Source organism: Poeciliopsis prolifica, unplaced genomic scaffold, assembly GCF_027474105.1.
Source record: "Poeciliopsis prolifica strain line A6 unplaced genomic scaffold, Auburn_PproV2 SCAFFOLD055, whole genome shotgun sequence".
Taxonomy (NCBI): domain Eukaryota; kingdom Metazoa; phylum Chordata; class Actinopteri; order Cyprinodontiformes; family Poeciliidae; genus Poeciliopsis; species Poeciliopsis prolifica.
Window position 1 is genome coordinate 2,651,067 of NW_026562430.1, and position 18,777 is coordinate 2,669,843.

At 41.4% G+C, this 18,777-nt stretch overlaps 2 protein-coding genes across 4 annotated transcripts; one reads left to right on the forward strand and one right to left on the reverse strand.

Moving 5' to 3' along the window:
- The first annotated feature begins 86 nt into the window (after positions 1–86).
- xkr6a (XK, Kell blood group complex subunit-related family, member 6a) lies at positions 87–11,226 on the forward strand. Its single transcript, XM_055059711.1, has 4 exons — positions 87–695; positions 3,208–3,404; positions 3,858–4,275; positions 4,846–11,226. Exons 1-4 carry the CDS (start codon positions 103–105, stop codon positions 5,348–5,350), a joined length of 1,713 nt encoding a protein of 570 aa, XP_054915686.1. The 5' UTR covers positions 87–102; the 3' UTR covers positions 5,351–11,226.
- Positions 3,420–17,069, reverse strand: enpp4 (ectonucleotide pyrophosphatase/phosphodiesterase 4). 3 transcript variants are annotated; one of them, XM_055059714.1, is made up of 9 exons: positions 16,928–17,069; positions 15,543–15,777; positions 15,126–15,413; positions 14,931–15,035; positions 14,188–14,386; positions 13,933–14,106; positions 13,155–13,424; positions 13,014–13,068; positions 3,420–3,438 (listed from the first exon to the last, which is right to left on the reverse strand). In XM_055059714.1, the coding sequence occupies exons 2-9, from the start codon at positions 15,774–15,776 to the stop codon at positions 3,435–3,437; spliced, it is 1,329 nt and encodes a 442-aa protein (XP_054915689.1). In that variant the 5' UTR covers position 15,777; positions 16,928–17,069; the 3' UTR covers positions 3,420–3,434. The 3 variants fall into 3 exon arrangements, with proteins under 3 accessions (XP_054915689.1, XP_054915688.1, XP_054915687.1); XM_055059713.1 differs by lacking the exon at positions 3,420–3,438 and adding an exon at positions 5,561–5,607; XM_055059712.1 differs by lacking the exon at positions 3,420–3,438 and having other exon boundaries at positions 11,367–13,068.
- Between the last annotated feature and the right edge of the window lie 1,708 nt (positions 17,070–18,777).

Below are 18,777 nucleotides of genomic sequence, written 5' to 3' on the forward strand. Positions count from 1 at the left end.
CAGGAGGTACCTGGGAAGTGACGTGGTGTCCGCGCCCCGCGAGCAGTCACCACGGTGCGGTTGTCGTGCGTTTCACAGGAGGGCAGAAGCGGGAAGGGGAACATGGCCGCGAAGTCGGACGGCGGTAAAGCTGGTGTCGGCTGCGGCGGCGGCGGCAGCGGCTTCGCCCAGCTGTACGACGTTGACGCCGAGGAGCCGCTGGACTCCGCCGCAATCCACATCTGCCAGTGCTGCCGCTCCTCCGCCTGCTACTGGGGCTGCCGCTCCGCCTGCCTGGGCTCCCTGCTCGGCGGGGGCCAGCCGGTCGGAGGGGTCGGCATCCGGGAGACCCACTGCCCTCCCCGGGAGCAGCTGTGGCTGGACTGCCTCTGGATCATCCTCGCCCTGCTCGTCTTCTTCTGGGACGTTGGCACGGACCTGTGCCTGGCGGCGGACTACTACCACAGGCAGAACTACCTCTGGTTCGGCCTGACGCTTTTCTTCGTGCTGGTGCCGTCCGTGCTGGTCCAGATTCTGAGTTTCCGCTGGTTCGTGCAGGACTACACCGGCGGGGGGCTGGGAGAGGTGGAGGGGCTTACTAAGAGGGGGACGGTGGTTGAGGGCTGCCTGTATCCCGGAAAGGACCGCCTGCAGCTGGCCACCATCTGGCTGTGGCAGGCCACCATACACATCCTCCAGCTGGGACAGGTGTGGAGGTGAGAAAAAACCTGAGCCTCTCTTCACTTCTGTTTGCTTCAAGGAGGGAAACTGATAGACAGTGTCCAGAGTCACAGAACCTGATTGGAGTCATGATAAAGTCAAATGAAACTGCTTAGTTTACTGCAAATGAAACTTTGAAGCTGGCGCTCTCCATGGTGCTGAATCCATTTCCAGTATATCAGTGCCTTGCAACTTCATTAATCCTGTTAACTTGCGGGGAACAAACATCTAGACTCTAAAAGAACACCTGTCCCTAGAGTGGTTCAATCTAAGCATATTTATGTGTAAGAAAGGCCTAGTCAAAGTTCAGACCCAAATCCAGTTGAGAATTTGTAGAAAACCGATTTTCACATGTGCTTTCCATCCAACCTGACTCAGCTTTTGCTACGTAATTAATCTGATTGGATGCAAATGCATCAAAGTCTGTAGTCGTATTGACAAAACATGGGAAACATTTCAGGCAGTGTCCAGCAACTACGCACCAAAGAGGTCAGAACTCTTTGTTTCCGTCCGTATGCGAATGCATTCATGTGTATCAGCGTGTGTGACGAGTGGAAAAACGATGTCACGGCTCTTCCCCACGAGTGTCAGCGTGCATGGAGAGTACAAAGAGGAAAAGCATCTGCGCTTCTGGCAACTCCTCTCTCTCTCATGCTCACTATTTATCTCCCTCCCCTCCCCATCTGACACACGCACACACAGTAGGACATGCTTAGGTGTTAATTGAGGTGCTAACAACACTGTCAGGGGACCAACGTGGAAGACACACAGACATGTCTCTCTCTGTTGCAAAGTAGTAGCAGCCTATAAATCCCTCTAATGGTGCCCAGCTGCAGAAAAAAGGTAGAGTTTCTGTGTGTTTACGTCCAGCTTCTTCTCTGCTTTGCGTTGTGGGGTTAAAACCGTCACACAAACCGCAGCATGGAAGGAAAAAAGGAAGGAAATGGAATGGCCTGATTGAGACAGATTGCTTCAGAGATGGAGAGGGGAGTGAGAATGGCGGGAGGGTAAAGAAACAGAGATCAAGAGGAGGAAGGGAGAGTGGTGGGGGTAGGGTGGAGGATCTAGTCAGATAATTTAGAAGCACATCCTCTCATGTCAGAGCTAATCGAATTCGCCTGCCAGTCAGTATTCACCTGAGAATTACAGAGAAGACTTCCTGTTTTCCCTCATATCCTTCTCATTCAGTCAAGGACAGAAAGCATTTGGACACAGTCGCAGTTGGAAGTTCACTATTTCTCCCATCTGACCATAAAACACAACAATAATTCATGTATGAAAAGGTCTGAGCAGAACTGAATCCATGGGTCACATTAGAGCAAAAACAATCAGTGTTGCTCTAAATTGCTTCAAAACTCTGGTAAGTTTGTTGTTGGGAGTGTGGATGCTGCATTATTTATGTCATATAAAGCTTCTACTATGTATTTCCAACCGCAGAGGGGTAATAGCTGTGCTTACAATAGCATGCATAATGCAGAAAGGCGCTACAGTACTATGCCTGGGTGATATGGCTTCAAAATAAAACCTGACCTTTTGTTTAAACTAGATCCAATTTTTGATTTTAATCGATTTTTTCTCAACTTCCTTTCTAGAAAAGAAGCTACAACTAACAGGAAACGGTTTCAAAAAGTGGCTTTTATTTTAATCATTACTTCTATGTCACAGCACTAGGAATGTAAGCATAAGTTAAGCTAAATAAGAACCAAAAGAACATCTTACAATTAGTAGGAAAATGTATTATTGAGAATTAAACTTCAATAGAGTTATCAAGATCTGCACCATGTGATTCTTTCATCAAAATGTACATATATTTCTGCTCAGTCATTTCAGAGTCCTGCTGCTGATGTATTAAAAGATTCAGTATTTTCTTATTTGTAAATCCGATACCAAAATATAACTTCACATGTCCATTTTTGGTTATTTTTGTGTTGGAGTTCTCCTAAAATTACTACTTCATTCTTCTAACACAGCGACTTTATGCTCCTATTACTCTTGTAATATTATGACTTTACTTTTGCAAATTAAAATTTCTTTTAAATAGCTCTAATATTTGTGGAATTGACTTGATTGATAAATAGAAGTTGCTTGTCAAACAAGATGGCAGGTTGGAAATCCCAACTACCCAAAAGTTCAATCTTCAAAAACCAAGAATTAGATTAATTGATCAAATTGACATATCGCCCAGTCATATTTGCACTTGTCACTAATGCCGACCAAAAATCAAGTCAGCATATATTGACCAGCAGATTTTAATTTGTACTGAAGCCATTTTTTTCCTGTCACTCAACTATTTGTAGTAGCTCACTCAATCTTGAGTCATCTGCTGATTAGACTCCCGATTAGTCAATTGTTTTGTCTAGAAAGATGTCGGAAAATAGTGAAGCTGCTCACCCTGGCCGTGCACAGATGGTCCTGGTTCTAATTCAAGCGACCGGCCCCTCTCCTCCTCTCCTCTCCTCCTTTCTTGTCCTCCCAGTAGATCTGACTGGTTTCCGATGTCACCCGCAGGTACATCCGGACCCTCTACCTGGGGGTGATGTCGCGGCGGCAGAAGGAGCACCAGCGGCGGTGGTACTGGGCCATGATGTTCGAGTACGCCGATGTCAACATGCTGCGCTTGCTGGAGACATTCCTGGAGTCTGCGCCGCAGCTGGTGCTGCAGCTCTGCATCATGATCCAGGAGAACCGAGCCGAGACCCTGCAGTGTAGGTGGAGCGACCAAACAGTCTGTGGCATTAACTGCATGTTTGGGTGACAATAAAGCGCTTGTTAGCCAACAGCTGCACAGGCAGTAATTAGCAAATTTGCACACATTGTGCACAGTAATGTGTGGCTGCAGATGGTGCTGGATGTTTGTCCAGGTATTCTGGTGAGGAAAGTGTCATCTTCCCTCCTCTTCCTTAATCATCCAGGATGTGCATCATCCATTGGCCCACCCACTGGGATTATTCATCCCTATCAGTCTTTGAAGATTTTTGGAACGCTTTTCACTTTAATGCAAATACGTCACTATCACACAGGGGGGGCGGATGAACAATAAAAATAACTTCATTCCGTCGTGTCACATCTATTAAATTATATGTCCAACTGTATTAACGCCTCCTGAAACTGCGAGGATGTGTTTGTCTCTGTTCCATAATCCTCCTCTGTCTCCTCAGGCGTCTCCTCTCTTGCCTCCCTCCTCTCCCTGGCCTGGGTTCTGGCCTCCTACCACAAGCTGCTGCGCGACTCCCGGGACGACCAGCGCAGCATGAGCTACCGCGGCGCGCTGCTCCACCTCTGCTGGCGCCTCTTCACCATCTCCTCCCGCGTCCTCTCGCTCGCCCTCTTCGCCTCCCTCTTTCACATCTACTTCGGCATCTTTGTGGTGTTGCACTGGTGCGCCATGGCCTTCTGGGTGGTGCACGGTGGTACCGACTTCTGCATGTCGAAGTGGGAGGAGGTGCTCTTCAACATGGTGGTTGGCATTGTCTACATCTTCTGCTGGTTCAACGTGAAAGAGGGACGGACGCGGTACCGGATGATTGCGTACTACATCGTGGTGTTGGCCGAGAACACCATCCTGACGGGCCTGTGGTGAGCTATGGATGAAATCTACACTGCTTATATGAAATCATGAAGAGTTTTGATTACACCATGTACTGGATATTATATGCTGTTCAGCTTTCTTTAACCTGAATTGTTCAAAAATGCTTGGACGAGTTTTTTTTTGTGTGTGAACTTATTCATATCCAATATTCAATCTGCCACAAAAGCCAGAAGCTGAAGCTACTAAGCTGTGGCAGCTTCAGGCAACGTGGTTGCATATTAACAATGCTGTTAAATTTGATTTGACAGATCAAGTGACAGACAGCAAGCGCAAATCATGGCAGCAACACCTACCAATGGCAGCAGCAGCAACTGCCACACGAAGTACTACTGCAGCTGTCACTTAGATGATCTGAGCTTTCGATCTATCGATAAATCCATCATTCCATTATTCTTAAAAATATTTGGCATTTGGTGTGTGTTAAGATTCGAGCCTTGATGGTTTGAAGGCCATAAGCTGCATAAGCAGCGGCTCAGCTTGCTCATGCCTTGGGGTGGCTGTTAGTGTAAGCTTAGTATTAACATGCAGTTTAAACCCACAACTCTTCTCTGCTGCAGGTATGCCTATCGAGATCCGGTGCTGACCGACTCATACGCCGTCCCCGCCCTCTGCAGCGTCTACCTGACGTTCGCCGGGGGCGTCCTCGTCATGTTCCTGTACTACGGCTTCCTGCACCCAGCCACCGCCCACCTCCAGCCTAGCCCCGCCTCCTCCTGCTGCGCCCAGCTGCTCTGGGGTCTGCCGCTCCCCCCGTCGGCCCCGCCCACTGCCCCGCCCACCCCAGCACACATGGCCAAGTCGCAGACGGAAGAGGACGTGGCCGAGTCGTGCCTTCCTGTCTTCCAGGTGAGGTCCGCCCCCCCGACCTCCAAGCCCGAAGGCCCATTGATAAAAATCGACATGCCCAGGAAGCGCTACCCAGCCTGGGACGCTCACTACGTAGACAGGCGCCTGCGGAGGACTATAAACATCCTGCAGTACATAACGCCAGCTGCCGTGGGCATCCGCTACCGCGACGGGCCGCTACTGTACGAACTACTGCAGTACGAGTCTTCACTCTGACACGCACACATACAGAGGTACACCTGAGCACATACAGCACCAGAAAATCTACATGTGGATGTTCAAACTTAGAGAAGACAAAGGGAGCAAAAGGTCTCACTTGATGTAAGCACATGCACACTGAAGCAATCTCACTTTTAAGCACACACACACTCACACACACTTCTTGTAAGTCCTGTGGCCATGACTCAGCAAGCTGCTTCAGTCCATCTCCTTCTTTCTCTCTCCACTTTTATGAACCTCCCTTCCATTCTCTGCTACGGAGACAGAAAAAAAATTAAAAATAGAAACAAGCACATTTCTACAGTAGCGCCCGACCGCGTCTTTTATGTTGCGATCATCACGCATTGAGTGACACAAAAGAGAGAAAAAATTGTCACTTAAAAAAAATAAATGGGATCGTCAATATGTGGTTAGTCTAGTCAAAGGGTTGTGTAAATATTTTCTTTGTACAGAGCAGATATTTTTAATGTAATGTCACTTTGTGGCTGGACAAAGAGCTTAAAGAGCGATGAAGGTTACCAGGGAAGTGCAAAAGAGACAGAAAACTGTTTTAACATCACAAACTTGCAAACAAATGTCTCATGTTACGTTTTAGCTGTTCAGCATCTATCAGATCATCAAGAGTCAGAACAACAAAAATATAATATAAGCTTAGTTTGGTTCAACAAATTGATGTAAAACAACAAAAATAACATTTTAATTCAAAAAGATTTAACTAAGACCTGCTATATTCTTGTCAGGAGCAGGAGAAATTTATTCTTTTGCCTTCATCGCTGTCTTCATTGACTTTGTTGTGCTAATTTAAGATATATTTTCTGAATACAGCAGATAAACCTAAATATTTTGAACTAAACAATACTGCTTGTATATTACGTAAAGAAATACAGTCATTATAAACGCATCAGATCCACTATATTTAATTCCAGTCAAGAAAGAAGCATCAAAACAGAGAAATAGATACGAGGCAACATTATATGCTGAGCATGTGTTACCCAACCGTCTAACAAAGGTTGTGGGAGGCTTTAATACTTTACTCAGACCGTCAAAAAGTGCTAAAACTCAGTAAATCGGTTCATGTCAGTGTTGGACCACAGCAAAAATCCCAGATCTGGAATTTACAACAGAGTTCAAGCGCACAACTAATTATTCCTGATCCCCGCGCGGCGTTTCTGCGATGTCTTATTCACGCCAGCCGTTCCTACGCCAACAGAAGCTGATATGAAACAGTTGTGGACCTGAGTCGTCACGACCCCCCCTGGATGACTTGTTTTCTCGTGCATCATGTCCAGCATCAACTCCTCCAAAAGCCACCCACGGCTGAGCTGTGATGTGTGGCTCATTATTTATTTATTTTTGGTTTGTTTATCCCTGGTATACAAGCTGTTACATTGGCAGGCGACAGCGAATGTTGCCGATGCATCAATCACGGCCCTGTCTGCAGGAACGGTGGAGAAATGACACGCCGTCGGAGGGGGGGTCACACTCGCACCATGGGGTATAGAGTAAAAAAAACTTTTTCGCCTTGCATTTGCATATCAGCAGGAGAGCAGGTAAAACAAATATGTGCTTATTTTTGACATTTGCATTACCACTATAAACAAAAAGAAATATTACAGTTTGAGTTAAAAAGTTGGTATATTTTAGCTTTAATCTGAATTGTCCTATAACTGTTCATACGTAAAATTGTTCCCCTGTATGTAGTTTTGAAAAAAGCATGGTACTAGCTGTTAAAGAATAATTGGAAATTCCTACCAAAAATTGGGTTCAAAAATTAGCATTAGAAAAATGATTTAACTGCTCCTGTATGTGAACATTAGAACACAATGCAGGAATGACAATCTTCTGGTTTATTTGTATTTATTTTTCTTGGGTATGATGGAAAGGTTGCCTTCACTGACTGTGCAAAAATATTCATGTACAGTCTATAGTTGCCTCTGATTTACGCCAAATATTTCAGACCAATATCACAAATGAGACAGGAGGACAAACCTTATGTAACTGTCTCCATCCCAAGATTTAGATTTATTCGAGTTTCGAAATTAGCATTTTTCGAAATATGCACATATTCATGGCAAAGCGAAAAACACGCTGAACTATTGATTTAGGCCTGGATAATGCAACTTTTATTATTTTTCCCTGGTGCTAGCCTGATCAACAAAACAGACGAATCATTTGCTACAATCTGGCGAAGAGATTCAGTCTATCCAGATGTGCAACAGAAGCAGCTTTGTTGCTGTTCATATGGTGCAAATGCTCTTAAGCTACAGAGTCAATTGGCTGCTAATCCCTTTTCATATGGTGCAAACATGAAACACGTGTACTTACGGTGCAATAAGGGCAGATTGTCTCCTGGAATTAAATGGTGCAACTTGAGTACTGCCTTCACTTCTCGGCCAAGGCTGTGCCAAAGGCTCCTTCTAAGTGAACAACTGCTCTTTCTGTCTTGCAGAAGCTATGCAAGTCTCCAAAGCAAGGAGATGTGCTTAGTGTACACACGCACATACACACATACAATCAAAATTGCATAAACACAGGGTTTTCCTCTGCAGCAGGGAGATATGAACACAGCCACATTGTGAAAAGTAGGGTAACAACATGGGATGTACCTCAGTGCTCAAACACACACACATGCACACCTACAATGTTGAATATTCCTTCACCCCTTTATAATTTGGGAACAATATTCTAATGGTGCTATTGAGTAAACCAGAAAGATTTTTGTATAGTTGTGGTGGCAGTCGAGACTTTAGCTAAATATGTTGTTTTACATTCTGACTGAAATGTGTAAATCTAAGGAGTGTATGTGGAAACTGCAGCACCTTGCGTATGTGATTTAAAAAAAAAAAAGCTACAATGCCTTATCCGCTCCATTGATGATATCTGGCTCATGGCGAGGTGGTGCTCCTTTCTGGTACACTCTGATGTGGTTGTGGAAAACAGCACACTGTGTCCGCACTGCAAACCGACTACGTGCCATTTTCAGAGCACGGTCAGCCATTTTCCTGTCAGTTCCACAAACCGTGCTTGTGAATTTCTTGCATGAATGTTGTAGATTTGAGGACCCGACTGCACACGCAACGCGTTAACTGAGAGACTATGAAATAATTTTGAGCTCCTGCACATCCGACCCACTGGCTTATCCTCCATGATGCCCCTCCAGCCAATCAGATTTCAGGTCTAACCGCAGCCAAATCAGGTGCAAAACAACCAAATAGTACAGTTTCTTTTGTACATGGAAGCCTTCATTGGAACTCGACTGCATTTCATTAAAAAAATAATCTATACTGAGACTGCAGTCAAGTTTCAATGCTACAAGTGAAACATTTTCTTCTTCATCTACAAAAACCACAGCCTTAGCTAGACCCACTTTGTAAGATATTTGAATCCAGCCAGTGCTTTGTCACTTCTTGTATGGCTATTCATCAACAGCTATGCAAAGTTACAAAAAGCAGAATGGCTCTGGGCTTAGAGAACCTTTAAGAAAACACCACATCACTGTTGTTTCAGTGTTATTTTACCTTCATTTATTTACCTCAGATGGATGACAGCATTTCATATATTACAGTGTTTTTCCCTAAGTCAATAAAGACCAAGAGTAATTTCATTGTTTTAACAGTAAAAGTGAAAAGAGGCATCAGTTTCACTTCATTTTATGTGTTATTGAAATATTGGAAGATTAATACCTGAACACCAACTATAAACTCTTAAAAAATGCAAACATTTTAAAAAGACTTAAATAAATAATCAATGCTTTGCCTGGTGGAGCACAAGTAAAGCCTGGTGGCCCGCCAGGCTTAAAATACACTGGGGGAAACCCTGGAGCATTAGCCATAATGATGCATCCCCACACTTTGAATTGATTTCCATAGCAATTTTATGAATTTATTATTGTTGTTGTTGTTTTTAGTCAAGATTGATTTGTTGGGAGGGGGAAAACTGCAAAGTAACTTTCAAATGGTGAGAGATGAATGCTGCCTCCCAACTGAGGAATGTCTGTCATATTATGAAAATTTAACCAAGCATTTCTTCTTTTGGTTAAACACAAAAAGTGTTCTGCTATCAGGGTCTATGATTTTTGTTTTGTCTTAATTTCTGCAGCCAAAGTATTTATGTTTGATCCGTAGCTGTGAAGGTTTGATTATTCGTTATGGATTTGCAGACCTCAAGGCCAGAGACTAAGCTGACCTGAGTCCAGCAGACACTGAAACCTTTTACTTTCTTAAACAAACTCTCAGAATCAATCATAGTGTGAAAAAGATTTCAGATGTTTGACTCAGGTTTGGTACTACCAACACAGAGCAGGGTCAAACTAGATGTTCACTTGGATGTATCTGTAAAACCATAAGCTTTTAATTTTGTCAGGGTCATGCTTTTTTAATGTTATAGAAATTTGATGTGCAAAAGTAGCATTTATTTTCTCGTGGTTGGCATTTGGATTGTAAATAACGACTTCTAGCTCTCCTCAGTTGTATCAGTGTTCCATTAGTTTGCGTAAATGGTTCAAGTGTAACTGATGGTAAATGTTCTTAAAGAATATACAGAATGTAAGGTCAAAGTAGGAAAAAAAATACAGTTCAACAAGTGGTTTCGTAGGAACCTGTGCCATCTGTGTTGTCTCTAGTATAAGCACACACTGATATTAGAACTGTAGGTGAATAAACGTTATGGCCAGACAGCCACAGTTTGAATGCAGGTTTTCCAAGTCAGGTCAAACATTTGTTTGAAATATTAGCATAAAATCATTAGCATGAATAAAAACAGGTTAACTAAATAACCAAATCATGTGTGAACGTTGTGAAATATGTCCACATATTTGTGGGGAGAGTATCTCAACTCAAGCTAATGAACAATTAAACCCTGAGTAAACATTTGGTTCAGACATTAGCTTAGCATACAACTGTTAGCTTCTCTCTGTACAGGATGTCTCAATATAACTTGGCTGAATGTTATGAAATATGTAAATATATATTTGACATGGAGAGGGGAATAGTTAGACACAAGCTTTAAAAAAAATCACTTTGAAACTTTAGCTTAGCACAAAACTGCTAGCTTGATTCCAAATAGCAACATAGCCTGTTAGCAAATTTGATTAAAAAAAATTTGAACTTAAGCTGATAAACAATTATACATTTGAGCAAAAAATACTGTTTGACACATTAGCTTAATATAAAACCATCAGAATATCTTCAGATTAATTAATCAATTAATCCATTTGAATGAAAAAAATGAGCTTAGCATTTACTTAGCCGCCTGATTCAGCAAAATAAATGGCTGAATGATACCAAATATGTGGACATATTGAGATTATTTTCCACTCTGCTAATACATAGTTCGACACTTGGAAAATATCAATGTAAGAGTGGGTTGTCTGGCCTCTTCTGAATTCAGTGTAAAAAAGATGGCTACCGTCATCGAATGTGTTCAAACTGCTCCTGCGTCAGCACATCAGAACTCCATTCAGGAATATTCTAATTTATTTCTCTTTTTCTTTTCTTTGGTAGGTTGGAGGGGTTGCATCCATAGACTGTATAGTTTATGGTTGCCTTTAATTTACACCAAATATTTCTGACCAATCACAAATGAGACGGAAAGAGGACAGATTATGGCGTCTCTGGTTTTAGTCCGTCTGTTCTGTGTCCACTATGGTGTTGCGGCATTCTGGGGAAGAGTTGAAAAATATTTTTTTGATGGGTCCAGGAGGCCAACGTTAGGAAATGTGTTATTTTTGTTACAATACCTCCAGAAAATAAAAGTCTATTTATCTGTGAAGAGACAAAGATTTACAGTAATACAGATGACTACATAGAGATGATTTTAAACGAGATAAAAGATATGTACAGCTAATTTGAACACAATACAGAGATCTATTGTCAGTATTGAGTTTGATTTTATATATTTGCCATTTTATTACGTTGTAATGTTGTGACTGCAATGGAGAAAAAAAATACAAAGGGATATAAATTAATTTTTCCAAACGTGTGTTGCACTTTTTTCACTGAACACAACATAAGGATTCCAGTAATAAATCACATTTATTAAAAAAAAAAATCTCTTTACAGGCCGGTATAATACCAAAAGATTTTCCTTTCTAAAAGCAGTAACAAGAATTGTGCAAAGGTGAAGCTCTGTAATGACATTTAAATATAAGATTGTCATAAAGTCACTTTTGAAATATATTAAATCAAATATGAATATTTGGATTTTCTATGGTAAAAATTAATTATTGACAGCCCTGGTAAATATGTACAAAAAGTCAGAAAATAAATAAACATTTTTATCTGTTGCCTCATCTCACATTGCATTCTTGAAAAAAGAAACTTTCAGTAAGAACTAGAATAAATTTGAACAAAACGCTGGTGTAAAATAAATACAAAGAAATTTAACTGAAGCATTTTATAATTTTTAAAAAAAATAATCCTCAATTACTTTCTGTATCTCTAGGGAATAATATTGAAGTTTTGTACTGGCCCATTTCTCTTTTCCTCTCTTCAACATAGTAAAGACAAGAAAACATGTCAATCAACTATTGGAGAAAATAAATACACCTGCCCATATTTAGTCGGAATGATAAGGTTTAAAATATTGAATAAAGTATTTTAAGGTTTTGTATTAATCTTTTCCAGGGTTGTTAATAATTAAGGAGAAGGATTTAAAACTAAATGTAACAAAATATTCTAATAATGATCAAAACATGAACTCATTTATGCATTTCTTCTGTTATTTCATACATTGGTGAAATCCACAAAAATATTATATATTATATTATTTATACAACTACACATATGATTAAGGATCAATGCAAGTTGTACAGCATGAAAAAAAGGTGTGAGAAATTCAATATATTGGTTTCTGGAACATAATCCAAAATCAGGAATGCACAAAGAGAACACTCATCTTCTATTTCTTACACTTTCAAAGACTTATTCATCCATATATTTTGCAATTTTGAAATTATATTATTGAAACTGAGCATAGTGATTGCCTACTTTCTTTGTAGGGTTTCCAGTAGATATGTTTAATATGAAAATAAAAATATCAACACATGTATTTGAGCTTTCAGCAGCAACGATTCACAGTTTTTGATCCCTGCAAAACAATCCAAAATCTTCTTTGGTATTACTTTTATGACTAACTTGCAAAGAAGCCCAACCTTATGCAAATCTGACTTCAGCAAGGAAGACCATTAGTAGTTGTACATATCTTAACTTTTAGTGAAACTGCTTTCAAAATAAAATAAAAAACAAATGAAAAAAAAATTTAACAAAGAAGCTTTTAGGATGATAAATAAATAGGGTTAAGCATTAGCCACTGGCTCCCTCTGCTGGCAAAAAATAGAACTCACATTCCCAAATCAATGGCGCTCACATTAAAAGTAACCTGAAAACCTTTTTTTTTGTACCTCCATGAGTAAACTGATAAATAAATGATTTTGATAATGTTGTCACATTATCAAAATCAAATAAACAGTATCCACTGTAACAGCAGTTTTTACACCACTTCATACCAAATGAAGGAAACCTGAAGGACTTCTCCTTCTATGTGATGAAGTGACACAACATGTGAAGAGAAAACAAAACAAGGTGCACTAAGAGAAGCACAAGCAGATCACTTAGCGGTTTATGGAATCAAAGGTTCATCATCGTCACAAAGAAAGTCCAACCTCTGGAAGGGCCTGGGGTCTGAGCTGTGACGAGTGCCCATGCATCTGAAAAGAACTGCACAGAAACGAGTCCGCTTAGCTTTTTGTCAGACTTGATCTGTGCCAAAAATCCTTCCAGGATCCAAGATTGTTCAGACTCACCAGTGATGACAGTGAGCAGCACCAAGACGCCCACCACCAGACCGATCACCAAAGCCATGTCCCAGCAGGTCTCGCCAGCCAGCAGACACCGAGCCCTGGTCAAAGAGCCGTTGTTGGGCTGCGCCGGCACCGACAGCAGCCGGCACATGAGTGGGTACACATCCACGCTCTGCAAACTCTTCACCCGGAGACCTTGATGGAAGCCGGGACCCGTCGCCGCCAGGAAAGGGTGCATGCTTGGCAGAGAGTTGTCATAGCCATGATCACCCACTGCGGGAGGGGAGTACCAATCACATCTGGGTCAGGTAACATCCAGACCTCACTGGCTGAAGGCTGGAATCCTAAAGTTAGCCTGATTTATCCATTACTAAAGCAGTTTGGATACGTGTTATGGAGAGCTGTCCTGTTTCAACAAATGGCTTCCGACTAGGAACTAGGTTCTTCAGTAAGACTTTATTTGACGGAGTGTGCATAAGACTAATATTACATTGTCAAAAACATGACATAAAACTTGCCATGATCATGAAGGACTCTTCATAAACTGTTGTCATGAAGTGTCATTTGGCAAATAATGACACTTTTAGTCCAAAGTTGCCTCTTTTACTTGATTTTTAATGCAACTTGTGTCATTATTTATTGAAAGACACTTTATGATAACTTTCATGAAGACTCCATCATGTTCATGGCAGGAGTTATATCACACCCTCAAAAAAAGTGTGACTATGTGGAACACACCAGCATGCTTGTTGACAGTTACTACAGTGTTTCTATCACTTACATCTCGGTAGGTTTTTTCCCCGCTTCACTATGGTCCAGCCTTCGTCAGCGATTAGTAAGATTGGCTGGATGCGTACATTGTTCTGGTAGTGAAGCCTATCCGGGATGGATTTCTTCATGTACGCCGTCATGTGAGGATGGCACTTATTCAGCAAGCCGAAGACGCTCTCTGAGTCTGTGAAGGAAAACAGACAGAGGGAGGCTGTAGAAGAGAGAGAGCACTGAACCTCACGCTGCGTCATGTCAGCCTGGTTACCATTTTTGGGGATGAGAGCAGCGACCGGCGTCACGTCCACCAGAGTGTAGTTGTCGGGGTGGAGGCAGTCGTCCAACCGTATGAGGCGATCGGCTGAGCACTGCGCCATACCGTGGTCGCTGGTCACTATGAGGTTGATGCGACCCCAGAGGCCGCTCTTCTTCAGCTCAGACATCAGCAGGCCGACGTTGTCATCAACCTGGTGGAAGAAAGTTCCAGATTAGCTAAAGAACATTATTATTTCCGCTAAGATTTTAAGCATATACTTACATCACTGGCATAAATGTCATTCGTTTGGAGGCTTCCAATGATTTAGTTGACATAATTATGCAAACAAATTCAAATATATACATACAACCCCATTAATATGTGAATAAATGTTCTTTGGCACAAGAACACGAGCTTCTGGCATAATTCTGGATGGACATTTTACTTCTGGCAAGAGTTCACTTTAAATTGCTTGAGACTCATCTTCCAAGACCTTTTTAAATTTGTTCTCTGTCTTGTTGAAACACCTCAATGTGACAAAGCTCCTACCATCCAACCCAAACTATCAGTTTCAGGTTGAAGGAGAGTGACGAAGATGTTGAGAAGAGCTGGACTTTTGGACGCAAAACTCAGTTTTGCAACCAACAATAGCAGTGTATTTGATAAAATAATTCTTATCATTGTCTGTTTTTGTCTATTGTTGTTAGCTTAACAGTGCAAGTGCCAAATACCAAAACTTGAGGAAATGACTCCACCTCCTTTAGTGCTTTAGTCATTGCTGTGGTGTTTTCAGGACCGAACGCATGACCGGACCGGTCCGGCTCCTCCCAGTAAAGAGTGGCGAACATCGCTCCTGGCTCCTGATGAAAAAGGAAGAACGTAGGAATGTCACACAACATCAACTGACCCCTCGTGACTTCTCAGTTACACATGAAGGAACCCGTCTTCACCTTCCCGTCTCCTAATATCCATTTTGTCACATTCCCCAGGCGCTGCTGAAACGTCACTGCTGGGTTGTACGAGAAGAAGTGCGTAGGCGTGCGGTTGGTCACGTCGGAGCCGGGCCACATGGCGGACGCCGTCTTGTAGCCGGAGTCCTTCGCTGTGAGCCAGAGGGGCTGAGCGGCGCTCCACCACATGGGGTCGCTGTCATTCTGGAGGGTGAAGTGCTTGTGGCTGATGGGGTCATACATGCTACTGGCCAGGATCCCATGAGACTCAGCATACAGCCCGGTCACCTGGAGAGGTAATTCATCCTTATTTTGACACCAAAGATGCTGATATTGTCAGATTTTGTGACATTACAACTGAACAATTACAAAGATGGTATAAAATCTGTGAAAAAGTACTTGCTAAAACTTGCTTACCAGGCTGTAGTGGTTGGGAAATGTTTTGGTGATGAAGACGTTGGTGAGTTGGTCCACCAGGACCCCTTGGCTGTACAGGAGCTTCAGGTTCGGCATGGGGAACCTGTCCAGGTAGTCGGCCCGGAAGCCGTCAAATGACACCAGCAGCAGCGGCAGAGTCTGCTGGGTTGTGTCGTTTTCAGCGGCCACAGCGCTGACGCCCCACAGGAAGGCCAACAGCATTCTGGGAAACATCCTGAAAGTGCAGAGACAAAAGAAACGGCCAAAAATGTAGATAGTGATGAAACAATTTCACATCCCATCACAAGCTAAACCCAATGAAAAGGTGCAAGGAACTGAAACTCAACCAAAAATGTGTCAGGTAAAACAAAATGCCACTTCCTCTTGCTACGAACCTGTTTGACAGCAGTAAGCTTTATTTGTCAAGCAGCCAGGATCGCTTAAATTGGTGCAAATTTGAAGAAAATTGGATTAAATGAAAGAACAGTTATGATCCAACTGAAGAGCAGCCAGAAACTGCCGCTTCCTCACACCGCTCTCATTTGGTTTAATCGAATCACTTTACTGTCAAACTGCTGTTGACACTGTAATCTAACATTATAGGTTTAAAACAACACATCTGCGTGAATCCCAACTATATTTGATGGGTGGAGAAAATAAAACTTTCACAAAGCAAAATTAGTTTCTAAAACCTACGGAACTTTGAACGACAGTCTCCTACCTGGTCATGAGGACGGTGGAGGATTGGTGATGCTGTGGGATTTTTGAAACAAACTTCTGGTATGAGCTAAACAGACAGACTTTCTGTATAATTTAAAGCTTTCCTTAAGACACGGTTTAAAGTGCAGGACACCGACCAACACAAAGTCCAGAAACACACCGTCCTCATGGTAACAAATGCCGGTGTTTGCTTTTCTCCAGTTGATGGGAAGATAGGAGGAAATAAAGCAAGAGAAAAACTTGGGAAGTACTGAGAAACATATCCCTAAACATTTATTTGCTGGAATGGCCCAGTCAAAGTCCAAACTTGCTCCCATTGTAAATTTTGTAGCAAAACTGGACACATTTAATCTCCATTGAAGAGCTGGAGCTCCTCTGCAAGTACTGCTTTGTTATGTGATACTTTTGCAAGGCACTTTACAAATGGACAGGAAACGTGAATAACCAGGAAGTCGCTGCTCAAACTGAACTACATGAAAACGCAACACACTGCAGTCAGCGTTCAAAAGGAATTGGTGAAACTCCATCCCAATCAAAACAAAGCACAATAACACATTAAACGCAATTTTACTTTGACTACACGCTGCACTTCAACCAACAGCTTTAAAGCTGATTAACGTGTTTACTTCGTCGCTGAACGAAAACAGTCAGAAATGTTCTTGTACCTGTTTTGGGGCTTGCAGATGTTTCCTCCTGACTCTCAGTTGTCCCGAATAAACCCGAACCGACTATTTTCACACTGACATCCTCATTAAAGCTCAAACAACACAAACACTGACAGGCTGACTGACCCAAAGCCAGCGCGACTTTCACCTGTTTCCGGTCAACGATTTCAAAATAAAATCAACACTCGCGTTGCAGAAAAGTAACTCCGACATTTATCTGTTTAAACTAAAACTTAAGCGGCGTTAACTGCAGAAAATTGGCACAAACTTCCTGATAATGTCACACATTCATACATTTTTAAAGCATGTTGGTTTTATTTTGTAGACGGAAGAAAATTGTCAGTTTACGCAACCAAACAGCGCAGCTTTCAGGAGGAAGTGACGAAAAGGAGGAGATGAAGAAGAAGCTGACGATAAATTCAATGTTGGGAATTGTAGTTTTTGTACAACTCAATTGGAAACTACTAAACATTTGTTTTATGAATGTAAAGAAGTAAGAAACCTGAGATAAACTTTGTAACTTTTTATCCTCTAGATCTATAAATGTGGACTTTAATTCCTTACAAATAATTCAGTTTGGTTTATGTAAAAAAAGAAAAAGAAATTGGAATTCTTAATGTTTTGATGATTATAACCAAATATTATATCCATAAATGCCGTTATGCAAAATGCCCCCTTTCAATCTCTGCTCTCAAAAACGAAATTTCCTCCTTTCTCAGATTGACCTTAAATGCAAATAAATTGTGTGATTTAATGGAAGAATTTCAGTTCGCCCCCTCTTCTCAATAACTTTTTTTTTTTTTACCTCATTTTTTTTTTTTTTTTTTTTGTTTTGTAATTTTTTATCTCTCCTTCTAGCCTTTATTTTCTATTAGAGTTGTTAATAGGAGTTGTGATATTTTTTTTCTTGTTATTACCTATTCATTAGTAACGTATTGGTTGAGTTTGTTTATTTAAAAAAAAAACGTAGAAGAAGAAGTAGGAGAATGAGAAGGAGAAGACAGAGAAGAAGACGAAGGAGAAGATCAAAGAGAAGATCAAAGAGAAGATCAAAGAGAAGAAGAAGGTTCGTGAACTTCAGCTGAAAGAGGATGGCGGCCTCTGCGAGCTCCTGAACTCGAGGAGGAAAAGTTCAGGCGAGACGTGGAGGGACGGAGAGAAAATAAAACTCATGTCGGAATTGGAAAAGGCGAATTTATAAACTGGTAGGTTAATTGTTCGGTTCGGTTCGGTTGGTAATGGAGATAGGAGATGAGGAAGATGTGGTTTTGGGGGGTTGAAAAGACGAGTGTAATTTGTGCTAGTCTGAAATCTTTTCACAAAACAGACTTTCTACTTTTTATTTAAGGTAGAAAATTTACAATAAAACCTCAAAAATAAAAATAAAATGTCAGCCATGAGAAATTAGTGGGGAAATGAAGGTTTGGAGGTTTTGGTCAAGCTTCGAGTTCACCGCGGCTTTTTGAAGACATGAAAGTGGGAGAAATAAAATGGACGACGGAGAGGGAAGTGGTGATGTTCAAGGAAATGAACGAGAACTTGAATTAAGTAGTTCAGAAGAAGAAATGGTAAGTAGAATAATTAAGAATGGAAAAAGAGAATATTGGAGTACAATAAGGAAGGAACCAAAAATGGGGGAAAAAATTGTACAATAATTAGAAGAATGAATGGCATGAAAAGACAATTTGAATATCCTGTATAAAAAGTAGGCAATATAAATACAATTAAAGATGAAGATAAAGTTGAAATATTGGCAAGAACATTTAGTAAAATTCCCTCTTCACAAATGATATTAGTGAAGAGGGAAGAAGAGGAAGAGAAAATACAAAACTCAAATATAGATATGTGTT

Excerpts from the sequence above, each read along its gene's own strand:
- xkr6a (XM_055059711.1), top strand. The coding sequence starts at position 103 with ATGGCCGCGAAGTCGGACGGCGGTAAAGCTGGTGTCGGCTGCGGCGGC. Across the intron at positions 696-3,207 it reads CAGCTGGGACAGGTGTGGAG|GTACATCCGGACCCTCTACC; the intron begins GTGAGAAAAAAC and ends TGTCACCCGCAG. Across the intron at positions 4,276-4,845 it reads ACCATCCTGACGGGCCTGTG|GTATGCCTATCGAGATCCGG; the intron begins GTGAGCTATGGA and ends TCTCTGCTGCAG.
- enpp4 (XM_055059712.1), bottom strand. The coding sequence starts at position 15,776 with ATGTTTCCCAGAATGCTGTTGGCCTTCCTGTGGGGCGTCAGCGCTGTG. Across the intron at positions 14,107-14,187 it reads TGCTCTCATCCCCAAAAATG|ACTCAGAGAGCGTCTTCGGC; the intron begins GTAACCAGGCTG and ends TTTCCTTCACAG. Across the intron at positions 13,069-13,154 it reads GCTGCTCACTGTCATCACTG|TTCTTTTCAGATGCATGGGC; the intron begins GTGAGTCTGAAC and ends GTTTCTGTGCAG.